Source organism: Colossoma macropomum, unplaced genomic scaffold (genome assembly GCF_904425465.1).
Source record: "Colossoma macropomum unplaced genomic scaffold, Colossoma_macropomum, whole genome shotgun sequence".
Classification (NCBI taxonomy): domain Eukaryota; kingdom Metazoa; phylum Chordata; class Actinopteri; order Characiformes; family Serrasalmidae; genus Colossoma; species Colossoma macropomum.
This window is the reverse complement of record NW_023494791.1, coordinates 34365220-34385021: the sequence shown is the minus strand read 5'-3', so window position 1 is coordinate 34385021 and position 19802 is coordinate 34365220. Positions and strand designations below refer to the sequence as shown.

General features: G+C 38.9%; 1 protein-coding gene across 2 annotated transcripts in view; it reads left to right on the top strand.

Annotated features, from left to right (window-relative positions):
* Nucleotides 1–2764: 2764 nt before the first annotated feature.
* The window catches only part of fam193a (family with sequence similarity 193 member A), a 28313-nt gene continuing 11275 nt past the window's right edge, over nt 2765–19802 (top strand). For both annotated transcript variants that reach the window (XM_036574909.1, XM_036574908.1), the window contains exons 1-14: nt 2765–3149; nt 6068–6136; nt 6457–6687; nt 8667–8800; nt 10281–10448; nt 11313–11541; nt 13183–13307; nt 13523–13670; nt 15077–15151; nt 15262–15339; nt 15499–15617; nt 16332–16592; nt 18148–18298; nt 18941–19084. In XM_036574909.1, the coding sequence (XP_036430802.1) occupies nt 2946–3149; nt 6068–6136; nt 6457–6687; nt 8667–8800; nt 10281–10448; nt 11313–11541; nt 13183–13307; nt 13523–13670; nt 15077–15151; nt 15262–15339; nt 15499–15617; nt 16332–16592; nt 18148–18298; nt 18941–19084 (2136 nt within the window). In that variant the 5' untranslated portion in view covers nt 2765–2945. The remainder of the gene's footprint in view (nt 3150–6067; nt 6137–6456; nt 6688–8666; nt 8801–10280; nt 10449–11312; nt 11542–13182; nt 13308–13522; nt 13671–15076; nt 15152–15261; nt 15340–15498; nt 15618–16331; nt 16593–18147; nt 18299–18940; nt 19085–19802) is intronic.

Genomic DNA, 19802 nt, shown 5'->3' with positions numbered 1-19802 from the left:
TAAAGTCGCTAAATGCTTTATTAGAAACAAACTGAAGAAAAATGAAAGTGATCAAGATTTAATTATACTAAAAGAAGTACTGATTATGGGCAAAACAGACTGACTACTTTCCACCACTAAGTAGGAATAATTTAAGTAACCTTTTACTAAATTCTGTTGCCATATGGCAACAGTATTTATTTATTTATTTCTTTTTGGCCTGACTACAATATAAAAGTTTTTTATTTGCTTTTAGGAGACCGAAGGCCTTGTGTGAAATGATATTGGCCCACTTTTTTTTCTGATCACATGCCTTCCTGTTGCAGTCTGTACTTCTTTTTTTCACATGTGTACGCATCACATGGTGTGGCCTGGCTTCTGTTACCCTCTAAAAGTGTGTATATGATTCAATATTTATACACAGCAACTTTTAAAATTAAACACAACTGGTGGGAGTTTACAACATTGTTTTCATAAAAGCTGTTTAGATGCTATATATTGTTACATATAACAATGAAATCTAAATGTTGTCATATGGCAACAACAATGGAACTTCAATCTGCAATGTATACTATGGGGATTAATGAATATAGTGCCATATGACACATTGGACATGACTATTTTCATACTGTTTTTGAAATTCTAAGCTATTTTATGTTTTCTTTCATATTTCAAGAAGCACTTCATGGAACTGATTTATAACTCTCTCTCTCACTCAATCATGTTTAGCAGACAAAAATTCTCAACACAGGGTTGCAGTGGTGTGATTAGCTGACAAATAGCTTTGATGTTTCATGTGAGCAGAACTTTATTACTTTTATTACTTTATTAAAAGTATTATTCAAACACCTTTCTGTAACCTTAAAACATTTATGTATAGATAGATAGATGTTATGCTGTTGGTCGTTTTCATGCCTGGATCATAACTACAGCCATGTCCTCTAGCAGTGTATTGGTTTAATCCCAATGGCCCTTATTCATTAAAGTTGCATAAAAAAGCAATGAAACATTTGCAGAAACAAGTGGAGATTTGAGCTCAAATGATGAATCTGCTCCAGTGCATAAAATCAAGCGCCAGCCTACCAATGACTCATTTTTTTTACCCCGTGATCTAATTCATGCAGATGTTTCAGTAGGGAACCCATGGCTGTGCTCGTAGTCGGAGTTTGAGGGTAAGCAGTAAGTGCACCACTCCCCCTACTGACCAAAATTTAAGTGTTAAAATTACAATGACTGGAAAGGATAAATGTGAAATAAACAAAACATTGTATCTTTTTTAAATGATATAATTATGTAGATTGTTTTCTAAAATGTCATATTTAAACACAGTTTAGTTTTCACAGCTGTGAAAATTCTTAGTATTATTGTTCATTTCTTGGTATTATAGATGACACTGATTACAGTTTTGGTTTGTGAACCGCAAATCAAGCATTTTTCCAGAGTGTTAAACTATTATGGTTAAATTAACAGTCCTATAGGTAAACCAGAAGTGAGTCTTGTGTTGGTAAAAGCTTGTGCTAATTTTACAATCAAATATGACTGTACGCAACTTTGATGAATAAGGGCCTGTGTGCATTGCAGATTGCAGTTCCATTGTCAAATGATGTCACATAGCAACAATTTTAAAATATATACTGATTTTGTCATTTTCAACAAGAAAAATCACAAAAAATATTTTCCATGTGAGTTACATAACCCATGCAGTAAAAAGAGAAATATACTAGGTTCAGAGGGGCATCTATATTTGCCAGAATCAGAATTTCATTTTAAAGACTTTATTAATCAGTCATCAAAAGATTTAATATATCATATAATATTTAAGTGTATCTGCCCTACAGTCATGTAGTCCATCTGGTCTGCACAGATTCATGTTCTCCAGCTTTAACACACCTAATGTAGCACCAAACTGACTTAATCATTAGCTAATGATGTGGCTCAGGTGCAGGAAAACATGAACATGTGCAATGCAGGTGGACTACAGGCCTGGTGCTGTGAAAAACAGACTCTACCCTTCAGCGTGATAACTGCCTTCTAAAAACTTTAGAGACAAGGGAAGCTGGTTTACAGAATTAATGTAATGTTCAGATGCCACTCCTCGAACATCATCGTCTCTGAAAACAAATTCAAATTTTCAGAAACCGTGTTTTTCTCAAGTGAGGAAGCCTCATAATGAAACTTTCATCAAAAGCATCTACAGTGTTCTTTCTCTGGTTGGATAACACAGAACTCACCATTTACTCGCTGATAGCTCTCCACTGAGGTTTCTGACCAGTAAAATAGACTTAAAGGTGACATTACATTGCCCTTTCTTACCGTTAGCATTGACTGGAAGTATACTAAAAGGAGACTTTGTTTTACAGTAACAAAGAAGAATCTAAAGTAGGGTTGTTGCAGTTTTTTCTTCTTACCTTTAGTAATCAATTAAAAATAATGAAAATACAGTGAAAGAAGGCTTTAATACTTTATACTTTTCAGCATGTTTGGTGATGTGTATGTAGGTGGAGGCACTGCCCAATCCCAAAGGTTATGCAATTCTATGGCTCCTAGATGTTTTGTAAATAAACAATATCATAATCATAAAAGAGCAATGATTGGAAAAAATAATACATACACAATGACTGGAGTGCTGTATGCTATATTGAACATATACAGGCATTCATGTTTGCGTAGTATAAAATATAAAATCGAAACTCATCTTTAACTACAATTTCGACGCAGACGAAAAATACATTTCCCATGATTCCTCGGCCATGCTGACGCCAGTGCGTAAGGGCGTAAACTCTTGTTGAGTTGGCCATATTGGAATGTGAAGCTCCGGCAGCGCTCGGATTTTATCTGGAAAAAGCAGAAAAATACACTTCAATCTCGACCGTACAAAACGAGTAAAACCCTGACATCCCAGCTGACACCACGCCTTTTGTGGAAGGACAGCTGTCTGTGTCATTTGTGCGGAAAAAAACATAAACATGAGCCCTACCGATGCGAAGCGGGGAGCCAAGCGGAGGAAGAATAAGCGGGGCGCCGGCGGAGGCAGCAGCAGCGGCGCTAGCAGTACCACAGGAAAGGCCGGGGCTCAGAGTGCGGCCCGGGCCACTGCAGCCGCGGCGACTCCCTCCTCCAGCACGGGCTTTCTCACCACTGGGAACGTAGACTCCAGCATGAACGGAGAGGTCAGTGTTGTGTGGTCATCGACAGAGATCATGATATTTGTAGTCAGCCGGCTGGTCTGAGCTTTAAAGGCTGAGCTAGCTTAGTTAGCTTTTAGCGAAATGGCAGGCTGGCCTGAGCCTGTTAGCTTCAGTTAAGCGCACTTAATCTCTCTCTTCACAAAATAACCAACTAGTTTTTGTCTCTTTTGACTAAAAAAGCGGGTAGCAAATGTAACGAGAGCATAGAGGTGATAGTAGTCTTCAGTGTTTGTATACTACTGATAGAATAACCGGCTGCCAGTAGCTGTTGACACTCCTGCTAACCTGTTTAATTTAGCTTAGTGTATTAACGTAGGTGGCCAGCAAGCTCACAGTCATCATGAGGGTAATGTTTACAGGTGTGTGCACCCTAACCAGTTCAATGTTTTTCACTCTAGGCATGTCACACACAAGGTGTTTGAATGCTAGGGAGTTAGCTAAGTCTCAACAGGAGGCAGAAAGATGCACTGCAGATAGATCTGCGGACGGCAGATGAAGGCCTCCTCCTCCTCCTTCTCCTCTCTTCTTGTCTTTGTCTTAGATTCTTCAGACACATCTGGGTTAGCTATTTGATAGTTCAGAGATGTTTCATATTCTCTCTTAAATGACAGAGCTCAGTGGCCTGACTAGTTTGTCTGTGTAGTGGGCAAACAAGAGGTCTTTAGTGTGAATCAGATTAGATGGCCAAGTTTAGTTTTTGGGTGACATTATTTACTAGGCAGGTCAGTGGCTTGGCCTTGTGGTGCACATTTGAGTGTTACTTGATTTAATCTCTCCTACTAGCTTGCACCATGTGTTTGTCATATGGGCTCTTTCATAAAGCAGGATTTCTCAGTAAAGCTGGTTAGCTTGAGACACGAGTACTGACTGTCCAGGGGGACACCTTTCTCCTATTGGCTTGACTTTAGACTCAAATTATCTGGCTAACTGAGAAATCCTGCTTTGTGAAACACCTCCCAGGTGCATGTTATAGAGATGTTTACATGCATATGTGCATGTTATGATACAGTAATGCGACACTTTAGATGTCCAGCTGCCGGTAAGGATGTGTCTTGCATTCTATCTGGAAGTGTTGCCAAGGAAACAACATCTGTAGCTGAAGAGGACTATTATGTTGACTTAAGAAAAGGATGAGCGCTGATACCTTGGCCTGATGTTAACCGGTGAACTATGGCCCTTTTTATTTGCATATGTATTTGTCACAAGGACTAAATAACGCAGCTTGAATGAAAGGCATATTGTCTAATTGAATCCAGGTCCAGTGACAGTTTCAGAATATATTCTCCCAGTTTGACCTGCATGGTTTTTCGTCTGAGGTGTGGTGGCAGGAGAGGCTTCTGAGTTATTATTATTTTTTTTTTTTCCACAGTCCAGGTTCAAGTGCTCTATACATAGCATATTGTCACTAAACCTTGTGTATCTTTTTATTTTTGTTTTTATTTATTTATTTATTTATTATTATTATTTTTTTTTTACAGAAATTGAAAATGCCAATTGCACTTTAAAAGGTGATAAAATAAGGACCAACAGAAATGATCTGAAGTCTTTTTCCATTATTTCTATTAAGAACATTTTCCCTTCTCCTGTATCTCCCTTTCCATTTTGGAGATACAAGCTTTGGTCCTGACAGTGACTGTACACAAATTTAATCAAACAGCAATACTTTTCCAAGGCACAGCCATATAACTGATTGTAACAATGACAAGATCTTTCAACGCAATGCAAAGACAATAATAATAGTGTAACAATTAGAATAAACAGTAATTGTCTCAATGTATTTGGCATTGTATGTGTTGTTTACCTCCCAAATCCATCTAGAATGACTGTCACTGGTGCCTGTGAAGAAGCTAATGAGACAAATCGAATTGACTCAGGTCAAGCTACGTAAAATCTACAGAGCTGCTGCCAAGAGTTGGTTGGCTGTGTTGGCAATGATGCTGGTTTGTCTTCAGGGACTTCAATTATCGGAGATAAACATGACGTGATTCGACTGGAGAACCAGGCGAGGCTGAAGGCCTGGCTTTCTGGAATATGTGGTGACCATCAATTAGGACAGACTGCAGAGATGGACGCTGCTTTTATTATTCTGAGATCATTTCAAAAGCAAAGAAAAAGTGTGTAGGTCATACTCGTTACGCAGCTGTGCCCACGATCTGTGTTCACTGCCAGTGGCAATAGATTAACTCATAAAGAGAAGGTAATGCATTGGTCATAGTAGAAATTATAACAAGCCTGTTAAAAACAAAAGCAGTTCTTTCAGATTTCATTATTATAGTATCTGAAATCTTTTGATCTCCAAAATTTTGAATCTCCAAAATTACCTTTAATGTAAAGGTAAGCTGGCAAAGTAAAGGGCAGCTGGCATTTTTAGTGGTGTAAAAAATTAAATATAGAATTACAAGAGTTTTGGTTTGACAGCAAAAAATGATAACATCTGGGCTTATACTCACAAAGTTTCTGAGAGTGTAAGTGCTAATTTAGAATCTGATTTATGTCTTTTTTAAGATGAACCTACTGACAGAAACAGATCCTAGGTCATCCTAGGCCTAGGTCCTAATCAGAAAAGTCTTTGTGAATACAGGCTCTTTTTGAAAGATGGTCATGATAGAGACAGAGGAGCATTTAATTTGAAAACCTGTAGAAAAACGCATTAAAGCCTGATGTGTGCTAGATGTCTCAAGTGCTTCTTCAAACATAGTTATTTCTTTAACCACGCAGGCTTTACATTATTGCTTGTTGCTATAGCAACATAAGTGGATCCTATGCTAGTCTTAGATTTCCTCAGCAATATATTCAACAGTGTCGTATATAGGCCCTTGTGTCTCTCAATCGAGGTTATACAGTGAATCAAATTGGATGGCGTGCATTGTGTAATTACTGGTGGGCGTTGTTCTTTCCAGGTTCCGATGAATGGTACGCCACAATTTTCCGAAGGGCCAGTGAACTCTGACTTTTCCGGAGTCCTTCAGGTAATAAGCAAATCTCTCTCTTTGCATTGAGTTTACTGACGCTTGAGATAGTTTGCATCTCTACAGTTGGAGTTGGTCATTCTAGCATCATTTCATTTCTCTGTTTAAGGGGTGTGCTCTTGTGTTTTGCAGTTTTTAAGCCTGACACTGCTGCGATCATCTCACTATCCTCTAAATGACCTCTTTTGGTGCATTGCCATTCGTGCATATTGAGCATTTCCTCATAGGGGCATTACAGATGTGCAACAGAGCAAAGAGCTTCTCTTGTCTCTCTCTCTTGTCTCTCTGTCTCTCTTTCTCACTCGCCCTCTCTCCGTCAGACCCCATTTACCTTCGGCCTGAACCAGAAGGCCCCCTACACCGCGGGCGATCGCTGTCTGCTGTGTCGCAGTGAGCGCAAGGACAGTGCTTTGCAGGAATCCAGCCAGAATGGCTTAGGCCAGTCCCCCAAAGCCTCCAGCACCCTACAATTACCCCTCTACGTCTGCCCCGACTGCAAACGCACCGTAGAGAAGGACAACCGCCAACCCCCCTCGGACCAGTCCTCGTTGGTATGTCCAAGTGCCCTGTCTGTTCCTTTGCGCTCCTTCTTGTTTCAGTTAGCTCCAGGGATGTGATGATACACTCGGCTCGATTTCCAATGCTGGATTCACAATTCAGTATTTTGTCGTGATATTTTGAATAGAATTTGAGTGAAGAAAATTGATGACCCTATCCATGTTGTTGTGCAAATTACCTGCGATTAGTGGTGGGAGTGTAGCGTAGCACACAGACATGATAGAGTGAGTTATTGATTGGTTGTTTGTGGACTGTGAACTGTTGTTCAATAGCTCAGTTGCGTTAGGTGGCATTAGATTTGATTTTTGCCCGCACACCTTCCATGTCATTATTTGGGATGTGCATGTGGGTACTCGAGATCCTCTATCAGATTTCCAGTGTTATGTTAGCACCAAGATAGCGGCACTTGAACTGAAATAAAACAGTCTCACATAAACTTGGACATTTGAACCTTGTAACAGATATTTCAGTAATATATTTTACTTTATATTATTCTTTATGTTTTAATAAATTGCTTCAGTAGAGATTTGAGTTTAATGTTTTTCTATGAATGCAGGATTTCATTTTTTTAACTGTGGAGTGAGCGGGTCAAGGCTGCCAAATACAGTGCTGTGTACGGTCAGTTCGTTTTGAAATGAAAGTGCGAGTAGAGAAGTGTATGTAATATGAAGTAGAGATTGTAATATCTGTCCAAATCTGATGGGACCCTCATGTCGGTTTCAGATGTCATTTCTCAGATATGTGTCGGGCTCAGATCGGGTTCAGATTTCATAGTTGAGTTCTTACCTCCCACTTTTAACAGATTTTGCCTGCATTTCCCACGCTTCAGTGTTTCTCCTTTTATTGAAGTGTGTTGTATGTTTTTTTTGGTTTATGCTCTGATGACAGCTATTATTGTCACTACTTGCAAGTGGTGCTGTCCTGTCAGATTTCATTCGACACTTTGGGTGATGAAGGGCCAGTGCAGGTCAGTTTTGGACAGGATTTTGTTTTACACAGGTCAATTTTGGATACAAAACTTGATGCTGTGTGTTGGTTTGGATCAAGCTTGGACAGAAAATTCTTGAGCTGTTTTATGGTTCAGACCAGAATTTCAGGCCTAGTAAAAACTCAAATATGAGTAGAACTGATACTGTAGAAAATGCGTATTGTTTCAAAATTTTAGAGTCAGTATGTGTTGAAAAAGCAATATTTTCAACAGCACTGCTTTGAAAACCCTGATATAGGCCTACCATGAAAGCTCTGGAGAAATTGCTGCTGTGCTTGTGTGTGTGAGCATCACTGTGAAATAGGAAAAAGGAGAAGCAAGTTGAACATCCCAAAATAATCATTTTTAATCCAAGATTATGGCTTAAAGTCCTAGAAAGAAAAGGTGACACTAGGGTTGTGTATGTCTTTAGCTGTTGGTATTATTAGGAAAACTGTACCCTCATATTTCTTTTAGAACTGATGGTTTCAGATTTAGGGTGGGTAGGTTTACAGTAAGTATTTTTTTGTAAATGTTTCTGAAAACAGTTATTTTCTTAATATCTGCTCCATGCAAGGTACCTTGCATAGTTTCCAGTTTTGCTCACCTCTGTGACATCTTTAGTAAAGATACTTGATCTCTCATTTAATTGCATATGCACTGTTTGTTGGGTATCTGGGTATCATTTTCTTTATAGTAATCCTTAATTCTCCATACCCTTTTTTAAAAGTTGGTGAGCTCTATAATACCAGTTTTGATAAGAATTCATTTCTCTGTAGTGTCTATTATGCTTTGTAAGTTTTGTAAATATGCTGACAAATACCACTTTTTTCAGCACTGATGAATATTGGATGTAAATACTAGTTAATAAACTGAATTGTTGAATTTTGACTTACGTGCGCATTTTTAGTAATGTCTAAAGACTGCCCAAGAATATATTTATGATGTTGTAAGTGAATTAAAGTTACTCATCATTCTTAAATCTCCTATTCTCTTTTTATGCAGAATCAGGACTTTTTGTTGCACATGCCGGTGGGTAATGGCGGTTTAACCCAGGAGGCAGCGGCAGCGAGCGGGAGGCTTGGTACACCAGTCTCCACGGACACAGTGTGCAGCTGCGAGGCCTGCAATGAGAGGAGGTGAAGGAACTAAAAATAATTCACTAGGACCGACCTGGAGTCTGTGTCACAAAACAGGATTTGCCCCTTACATGGAAAATTTAAACCAAAGCAGTTTAAACCAATGCTTCGTGTCCCTCACCTGTTCTCCAATTGGACTAACTTGGTTTTAGCTTAGGTTGTATAACTTTGAAATCTCCAATTATGAACCACCATGCCTGCCTGCAGGATTTAGGACTAATTACTGTGCATTTAGCTGAAACAGGACAAGACAATATGCTGTTTCTATCATTTGTTATTGCAATATTTCTGAAGGCTGCAGTGTGCAGAGGAGCCTCAAGCCAGTCTCCATATATATATATATGTATATGTGGTAGGGTCAACAAAGGGGGAAAAAAAAAAAAGAAATATATATATACTCACGCTCTGAGTGTGTGTGTGTGTGTGTGTGTGTATATATATATATACATATATAGCGCGAAAGACTGCAGGTCACGTAGCAACGAGGTTTCGCCAAGCTAATAGCGAACGAAAAAGGAAAAGAGAAAGACAGACGAACATTTGGAGATGAATGGACTTATTCGCATTTATAAGCAGCGCAGTTGGTTTCCTGGTATGTTAAATATGCAACGAGAGACTGTCAAATACTAACTAAAAAGTTGCGAAGATGAAGTCGCTTCTCTTTCTAATTTTCCCGTTCCACCTTAAATGGTGCCGCAACTACATTCTGCATCTCAGTCAGAATTTAAGGTGGAACCGGAAAGTTCAGCAAGAAGCTGGCGCGTGAGAAGCGACTTCAGCCTCGTAAAACAGCCGAAAGCTGAGAGACATTTTAGAAGAAACTATTCAACTTTTGAGGAAAAGTTTTCTGGCGGAGATGGAAGAAAAGCAGCTGTAGCTGAGCTAAAGCTTAAAGCAGAGCAGAGTAAGTCTGTGTTTTCGTTTATATTGTTTAGCCTAAACTAGGACATTAACACATACTGAGACATACTGGACATAAATGTTGTGGCTCCCAAGGTGGTTTAACTTTTGTTGAAAGGACAAAATGACTCTTCTTAACATTTGGGTTGTGACTCCTGACCTAACCTATCTTTTAATGCAGAGGCTGTAGGTCGGATTTCTCGCTCATCCAGTTGTGTTTTTGTTATGTGCCGCCACAGACTGTCCGGGCGCTGCACTTACCCTTTTCCAGGTTCTGCCCTTTGCGTAAATTAAATACTTATTTATTTATTTATTTATTTATTTATTTATTTATTTATTTTTGACCCTACCACCCTGTGGAGAAGAATCAAGGTCCAACAAAAGCAAATTATTTTCGTCAAAACAACGCAGGCTGTTCTTTATCCATGTCACACAGTTCATTTAGCAGTCTCTTCTTAAATTATTGCAGTTGCAATTACAGTATTTATGCAGTACTATTTTTTTGTCCATATTGTGCAGCCCTAATCTGAAGTTTTTTTGTTTTTTTTTTACATATATACGTATATATGTATGTGCTCAGGGAGATCACAGCAGAATCAGAGCGTGAGTCCCAACAGCTGCAGAATCACTGGTCAGAGGTGCGGTACCTCGTCCGCTGCATCTACCGTCAGACAGGCACGCCGCTGGCTGACGACCAGGATCAGCCGCTGGACAGAGACAAGGAGAGCATGAAGGAGCTGGTGGACAGGTCAGTTCATCTCTATTCAACAGATTTTTTTTGTGTGTGTTCTGCATTTTTTTTGAGAATTAAACAAAAATACATTGCTTTACTGGTCTGTGTTTGGAGCTTTTCATCTTTTTTGCTTGGATTTAAATAAGATGGTCCATTGAAATTTAGTGTACAACACAACAGGGCTGGAACTACAGTTATTCCTTTAATTGATTAATTCTTGGCTTCCCAACCTTTTGTCATGGTGTAAACCCCACCCTGTGCATTTTTGTGTTTTCCTTCTCTGAACCACACAATTTAACTCATGAGGGGCTTGCTTATTAACTGCTTAGTTGGATCAGGTGTGTTGGGAGCGGGGAAAACACTAAAATGTGCAGGGCAGGGGCCGCTCTAGGACCAGGATTGGGAACCACTGGGTTATTCCATTGGCTGTTTCATTGAACCACTACGCCTCGTAAGGTTTCCTCTCACTTTGCCCTCTCACAGATTTCTTCTTTTAGAGAAAATGATTACTTGTTTTGTGGTGCAGTGAAACAATAGATTATGTTCGTAGTGGGCGTTATGGTCAACAATTTGTATCACAGTGTATGTAGGATTTCTGACAATTCTGGTATATGTATCACAAGGTGTTCCTTCACTTTTTAATAAGACACATTTTTAACAAACAAATTTTTGTTGTGCAAAATAGTAAAAAAAGAACTGAATAGTATATAGATAAACCTATGTCAATATTGCTTTCAGGGAAAAAGGGTGCTAAATGTTGAGTCATTGACAAAGTTGGAGTTGGATTCTTGTTCTGCAGTTTTTTGTTCAACAAATTATTGCAGTAGTTAAATCATTAATTAAAACATTTATGTTTTTTTTTTTCTGTATTAAACACAGACTCTGTGAGAAGGATCCATACCAGCTCTACCAGCGGCTAGAGCAGCAGGCGCGAGAATACGTTCTAGAAACAAAGGTCCGGCTGCTCAAGCACCTGTCGGCTGGCTCCGAGGCTGCGGGGGCCACTCAGGGCCCACCGCAGGCCCACCAGTTCATCTCGCTTCTTCTGGAGGAGTACAGTGCCCTCTGCCAAGCAGCAAGAACCATCAGCAGCTTCCTGCTCACTCTGGTGAGTTTGCATTAGCATTCTTAACTGGCTCCATTTCCCTCTTATTGAGTTACTGTTGACTTTAGCATGCTAAGTGGCTTGTATCTAAATGTGTTAAGTTTCTCTAAGTATTAGTTAGCATCATCCTGGTGAGTTAGTTTTAGCAGATTAAACCTAACCATATTGAGTTATGGTTATTATTGAGTTAAGCGTTTTTTTTTTTACATGCAGTAATTGATGTGCAAATGGATTTAGAAAATTAAAAGCAACTTCTTTTGTGAATTTGCACAACTTCAGAATGAGCTAGAAGTATTTAATTGTATGTTTGATGACATAATGAAAATATTGCCTGTGCCACATTGGTTTTATTCCAGAATCGCTCTTCTAAAGCCCCAGTTCTGTTTTGGCAAATCTCGTTGCTTTCATGTACATATAGGTTGTTCCCTGTCATACATTCACAATAGTGACATCACCACAGTGTTTCTTCCTTTTCTGACTGGACAAAGTTTGATTAATTGAATTTCATTGCTGAAGTTGAGTTTCACAGCTCTAAAACAAAATCACTGCCATAGCTGGATGCTGCAGCTACACTTCCTGGAAATTTTTACTCTTACTAGAGTATTGTGGGAATACATTCAGTGAAACACTGTCGACAGCAAGGTGCTTGCTCAGTTTGGCCCACGGTAGAAGGACCCTGCTTCCAGAAGCTCAGTCAAATGACATAAATCTTATGAGATTGTGGAATTCTGAGTTTAGAGTCCAGTTCAAGCTGGATTTAGGTGCGTAATTTTTACAGTCAGACAGTAATAACTGTGGAGGTGACTTTAAGCCAGTATGAATCAGCTGTAAGCATAGTCTTCACACTCTGACAGTAATAACTGTGGAATGAGTTTTCTTCCATTATGAATCTGAACCTTGTGTAGTTTTTACAGTCTGACAGTAATAATTGTGGAATGATTTTAGTTGGATCTGCAGTGTGTGTAGTTTTACAGTCTAATAGTAATAATTGTGCAGTCACTTTTAACTAGCATGGATCTTTCAGGGTGTGTAGTTTTAAAAGTCTAACAGTAAGAACTGTGGAGTGGTTCTAATCCAGTATGAATCTGCAGTGTGTGTTATTTTTTGTAGTCTGACAGTAATAATTGTGCAGTGACGTAAAACCATTGTGAATCTGCAGTATGTCTAGTTTTTACAATCTGACATTAATAATTGTGGAGTCATTTTTATCCAGTATGAATCTTCTCTCAGTAATAGTGTTATTGAATGTAAAATGTGATGTCATACGACATGGACATCAGGGTTATGACCAACTGATTCAGGTAATTTCGACAGCTAGTCTGGAGCATGTGGAACTGTGGAAATTATACAGATGCTTTATCCTTTCTGCGTTGTTCATAACCTGGATTCATGTTAGCTGTCACAGACTACTTATAATAATCATTATTACTGAAGGAAGATTCATACCAGATTAAAATCTCCCCACAGTTATTATTTATAGACTATAAAAACTACACATGCTGCAGATTCATACTGAATAACTGTGGAAATAACACAGGTACTATATTCTGTATGAATTTGCTGGTCAAACCCTTTAAAAAAATGTTAACCCTTCTGTATATTTTAGGTGTAAGCATGTCTGAGCTTTTTGCTGTTGTTCTGCAGGAGAACGAGCATCTGAAGAAGTTCCAAGTAACATGGGAGCTTCACAATAAGCATCTGTTTGAAAGCCTGGTGTTTTCTGAGCCCATCCTGCACAGCAGCCTGCCCACTCTCGTCGCCCAGCTCAAGTATGGTCCTCAAAGCCTATATGATGATGTGTAGCCTCTGTAGTCAAGATTAGGAAGTTTGTGTGAAACTGCTGCATCAATATTTATTTACTTATTTATTGTGCAAGGTTTCATTTTAAGCCTTTGATCATGTTTCCATGTTGATAGATACATCCTTAGTGGTAAATGTTTACTCAGCGTGTGTGTGTTTGTGTGTGTGTATCTGTGTAATTCAGGCAGGGCACAGCATCTCATGACTCGTACAGTGAGGACATGTACAGAGCATTGCTGGACAGTTTGCACGGGCTGGAGCAAGAAATGAAGGCCGTGGCAGTGGAATGGATGGAGTGTGAGAAGAGGATAGACGATTACGTAGATGAGCAGGTTATTTTCACTGAACACCACTGCAGCTGCTCATCACATCAACACACTCAGTGCCCACTTCTTAGCTCAGTCAGAGGTTATAAGACTTCTGGTAATGCTTTACACAAACTGCATGTACAGGAAGCATTCATGCCGTATTTATTAACTGTACAGTAGCTCTTCATTACAGCTACATAATCATGTTGAAACATTCTTGAAATACGTTCGTTAATGAGTAAGGAGTGTATAATGTGTTGAATTGAAACCACACCCAAGAATGTTTAGTATATACATGATACACAGATATGATCATGTGTATATATTAAAATACACAGTCTACCTTTTTAGGGAGCAAATACAATTATCAGCACATGGTATTCAAAAGACATTCATATTACATTCATTATTGATCCCTTAATAATTTTTCAAAAAACGTTCATGATTGATGCATGAAACATTTGCAGCTCAGTGACTTGTAGCTTATTTCTCAATTGAGCTCACACTGTGAGTTCAATAAGGTAAAATTTCCAGCTGGAGACAGAGCCATTAGCCTTCTACTTTCTCTAGGCTAAGACTTCACTAAAACACTCTTAGCCCCATGCACTGTTACTGCAGAACAAGGAATAACAAAAGAGCTTCTCCTAGTGCCACACAACCAGAGCAGTAATGTCCTATTACAGTAATGTTACTGTACAGTAAGTTGACGAACGCTGCAGGAATACTTCATGTACAAGTAAGCACTATGATATGAACTACCAAACGTAAGATCATATAAATAAATAAGTAAATGCTAAATGACAAACACTTGGGGCAGTAATGAATGTAATTTGGATTTCTCTTCAGCAGGCTTACCATGTGCATAGGCCTTGTGTTCCTTGAACAGATTTTAAGTTACTCATAAACATGTGAAACATGCGCTAAGCATCACTGAATGTTTTTAAATCTTTACATTGTATGTTTGTTTCATTAATGAATGTTTTTAATTAACATTTCACAATGATTATGTAGTTGTATTGGAATGTTAATATTGTTATTAAACATGCTCACAAGTGTTTTAATCTATATGTAGTTTATGTAAAGCATTGCCAGAATTTTTTTGTCCATTTAATGTAAGTTTAACCTGATGCCTTAGTTTTGAATATGGCAGGGGCATTGATTTTTTTTTAAGAACAGGGGAAGTTGATTGGGCCAGTCTGGCATTTTACTTGGTTAGGTACTTTCAGGTCAGTGTGGCACAAACCTTCCTGTAATCTGATAAAAACTTGAAATCGTTTGTGTGCTATTTTTTTCATGTTTTCTTGTTGAATTTTGACCTTTTGGATGGATTATATCCCTGAAAGTGCAGTATTTATTCACTTCCACAAGGCAAACACTTTACTAGATTTCTAATGACTTACAATAGCTCTCTCTCTCTTTGTATGTTCCAGTTGCTTTTCAAGGTGGAAGGGCAAAACCTCACAAATCAACGAACTGAACCACACAAGTCTCTAATAAGTAAAAATGTAAGTTGCCCTTCTTTTCATTCATTAGTATTTGGCAAGTCACTTACATGAAAGTAATGTAAGCTTAGCATTTGTCAACCCAAATTAATTTTCTCCCTCGCTTGTGCTAGATGTCTTTAAGAACCAAGCAGCGCATGCTTAAAGAAGATGGAGAGATCTTCAAACAGAGAAGATTTTTTGAGGAGCAGGTATTGCTTACAATATGCTAACTCATAGCACCTTGCCAACTCATTAGTGCAACACAAGTCACTTTAACTGTGAATGCATTTATTAGCATGTTATTATTTGTTCATTAAGTGTGTATGCTTAATGAAACGAGCCAATGTGAAATAATGTTATTTTTACAGTTCCTGCAGAACAGTAAGAAGTCTCTGGCAGGGGACAGCACCTTCACAGACACTGTAAAACAGATGCTGTCCTCCAGGCTTAGCATACCAGACTGTCCCAACTGCAACTACAGGCGAAGGTGCGTTTCAGACTGTGTTATGTGCTTTTATAAGTTTCAGTATTAACGTAACAAAACGTAACTTAAAAAAAGTGTATTTAATCCAGCTATCCATTATAGTTTATGCTGAAGCTTAAACTTTAACATGTTGTATGTTGCTATGATATAATCTGTGATTGTGACCCTCTTTTTCAAATACAACACCTTAAGCAACTTCAGTAGGCTGGACAGTATTCGCAGGACAGCTGTATATAAATCAACGAACAGCAAAGTTTCTCTCAAGAGCCTTCATTACAACAGTGATAGATGAGCTTTATGAATGAGTGCAAGAGGCTACAATCGTGGAGGAGTTAGAGCCACTGACGTGTGTGTGTGTGCGTGCCTCTACATGCCTCGTGAAAGCTGCATTTTGGAGAAAAGGGATACAATCATGGCTTCTATAGCAACATAGCAGCTGGGCTTCAGCTTGGTTTATACATTGTTGCCAGTTACTGTATAGATGTTGAATTATGGTAACAAACATACTTTAAAATTGTGGTTAATTATGAAACATAAATATAAATTTTTTATTTATATTTAATATTTATGGGGGATTTTGAGAACGAGCATTTAAGTACCAATGAGTATTCAGAGCCTGTAAACTGCTGTTTAGGCCAGTTTATACATGTGCAGACATACAATTTGTATAGAAAGGTATGTATACTAAGCTGACCTTTTTTTTTTTTTCACCACCAGATGCACGTGTGACGACTGCAGCCTCTCACACATTCTCACATGTGGCATCATGGATGCCCCTGTTGGGGAGGAGCTGCATCTGAAGCTGCCACTGCAGGCAGAGCCTCCTCGGGATTATCTGGCTGAAGTGCATCCTCCCAGCATGTCCTCTGGAAGCTGTGGATCTGGATCAGGATCTGGGTCAGGTTCAGCATCCAGCTCCCCGATCACCATCCAGCAGCACCCCTGCCTCCTCCTGCCCCAGGATGGAGCCCCCACGTTGTGAGTCATACCGTTGTGCCCTGAGAGGAATGGTTTTACAAAAACCTTGCTGCTTGGTTGCAAGCGCATGTTTAATGGTGTAAAAGAACCTATCAACAATTTGCCAAAATCTGCATATGCTCAATATATGTAACTTCTGGTGGGTGCTGTAGAAAACTGTTTGATAGCACTGTGTGGCCAAATTATAAAATGCAGATTTTCAAATGAGCCAAATCAGACCTAGAGACTACAGGGTTTTTGTGATGTGCCTGTGTTTATTTTATTAGGTTGACTGAGTTTTGCTGTCGGTTTTAGCTTTCAAGTTGTTTGATCCCTGGCTTGGAATTGAGTTTAAACTCACTATTACATAATCTTTTGTTGACATTGTCAATTTTTGCGAACTTTATAATAAGTCTTTTTTGTAAACGATAAGAAATCATGAAGCTAATCAGGCAAACACTGTCAGCTGCTAAAGCCCAGTCAAATGTCTTGCATCATCTGTTTTCTGTTTAGTCAGTCAATCATCACAAGTGTAGGAAAACATTGAGTTCAACGGCTCGAGAACCCGTCAGGGCCATTGCTGGATGTAACCATATTTTGTGTGTCATTTGTCATTCCTTTATGGTTAATATTGTGTTAAAATACTTAAAGTTGACAGCAAAACTTTTCTTCCCTTGCCAGCTCTACACACAGAGGCATCACAAAGCTAGTTCTAAAACATCCAAGCTGTATTTGAATGCAATCATAATGAATGCACTGCTCTCAAGACACACCTGTGTAGACTTTTGGACTTAGTCACGTCTAGTCAAAGGCAGGCTTGGCCTTGTACTCACTGCTGTTTTGTTGTTAAGGAAAGGCCCTTTTAAAACCCAGTATCTGAGATAGATGGCACGTGCTAGGCACGGCTACAGCATGTATGCATATGTCTTGAATGTTGTAAAAAATATTTGGTTTCCCCATGAGCTTCATCTGCTTCATCTCACTTTCTTGCAAGCCATGTCGTTTATGAATATTTAATTGGTTTGATTTAAGAAAATTTGTGAAGCGCTTCTTCAGAATCAGTTCAGTAAGCTTTTAAGCTCTTAATGTTTTTCAGTTCCCGGCTAGCGTGAAACAAATTCAGTTTTGCTTTCATATGAAAGATGCTGGATTTGGCGTTGTTCAGTTTTTTACTTGGAAGATAAAAATAGGCAATGTCATTACAGTTACAGTCATTGTATATTCTGCTGTTGTTACTAAAGGCTTAACCAGCTCTTGGCTGATTTGAGCATATCTGATTTGGACATGCTGTAAGAAAGGATACAATAACAGTTGTAGTAACAGAATGCCTCAGTTGAAATTTATTAGAGAAAGTATAAACTGTAGCATATATGCAAGCAGTAGACATCATATAGTATGTTTTGCAATATACAGGAGATTGCAAAAACCAGTATATTCGGATTTTGTATGAGTCCAGTTCCTGTCGTGGAATACCCCTGTTTAGTTTAGTGTGTATTGTTTTTTTTTTTTGTTGTTTTTTTTGTTTTCTTTGCCTCTCTGTCTTGTATTCACTTTTCTGTTTTCTTTTCTCCTCCAGCGGTAGTGATGATGACGACGATGATGAAGTGCCTCCACTCTCAGCCATCTACCCCCTGAGCAGGTATGAGGATGCTGGAGTTGTGGCCAGTATGAACGGCATCCACACACAGCTCAACGGAGGGGGAGAGAACATGGCTCTCAAGGATGAGGTGGGTCTTCCTACGAGCACAACTTGCTCTGTTTGTGTATGTGGAGAAAGCAAGTTGCTTTCTCTCTGTAGGGATTGGTGATGGGTCAAAAATAGCTGAGAATTTTATTTTATCAAACAGTAAATGAGACATACTTTATTGAATGATAACGTAATCAGTTATAAAATTCTAAAAGCAGGGATCCCCACTGATCGGGTGGTTGGTACCGTTGTTGGTACCGACAGATATTTTTTTTTTTCTTTTAAAAACTATCAAACTTAAATATATATTTAAATTTGTGCAATATTTTAAACTGATATTTGATGACCTGTCTGTTGTAGGAGCAGAATGCTATGCTAGACTACTCTGCTATAATGTCTGCATTTTATTCATTGCACTGCATTTGTAACACTGCAAATAAATGTAATATTTATCCATAATGCTAATCCAGGTAGATTCACACCCAGTTTCTGCATTTTATAAAGATTCATTTACTGGTATCTGCAGATATGTACATAAAAAAAAATCAGATAGCAACATTCGCCTAGAATTCCCATATCATGCATTCCTATTCCAAAGTCAATGCAGTTTAGCTGTCACCTTGAGATTCTTGCATCAGTGCATTTTAACAACCTTGGCTGTTGGTCCCTCTCTCTCTGTCAGTCTCCACGGGTGAGCAGCAGTAGTTCTTCAGAGGGTGATGAGGAGGAGGTGGAGGGCGAGAGCAACAGTCAGCCATCGGGCCAGCAGGGGGAGCTCTCACGAGGAAAAAGCGACAGTCCTCCTCCATCATACCCACACACACAGGTACAGCAAATGGTGCTGATGTACAATCTCTAATACTTGCTGTATGAAGATTTCTGATTTGTATGACTGATTATTCTGATTTTAGAGTGACATATACTGAAGCCTCAAATGATATGTGTAGGCTTTCACATGATATGAAAGCATTTATGAACGAAGGCACATTGAAGTAAGTTTGTGCGACTGTTATAGTTAGGGATGCATGGATACACTGCAGTTTGAGCCCATATTAAACAAACACAATTACAACCACTTCCCCAGTACAGGTGGAGACATGCAGGCTACCGAAACAAAGTAAAACCTTTGCCACCATCTGTGCCTTTACTGTTTGACTGAAAATAATTAAGAACTACAAATACTTAGTGCACAGTGTGTTACTTTGAATGAAACAGCTTTAATGGAAATTGTTCATTGACAGAGCTGTTTGTAGAGCTGCGCTTCACACGGGGCAGACCTAGCATTTTTGTACAGTGAGAGTATAAATCATAGGCTTTGTATAAATCGTAGGCTTTGTCCATGCACTGCGGTCTATTTAAACGTACAATGTGATTCAACAAAGACCAAGATTTCTGAAATTGCACAGTGTATGCATGGCTTTGGAGAATACACAACTACAGCTCAACCAGCCAAACAAAAGACTCGAAGAAAAATGAAACTCCACAAGTGAGCTCCTCGGATTAGCCTTGAATGTGATTCTTGCTGTCACTGAGCTACATAGACT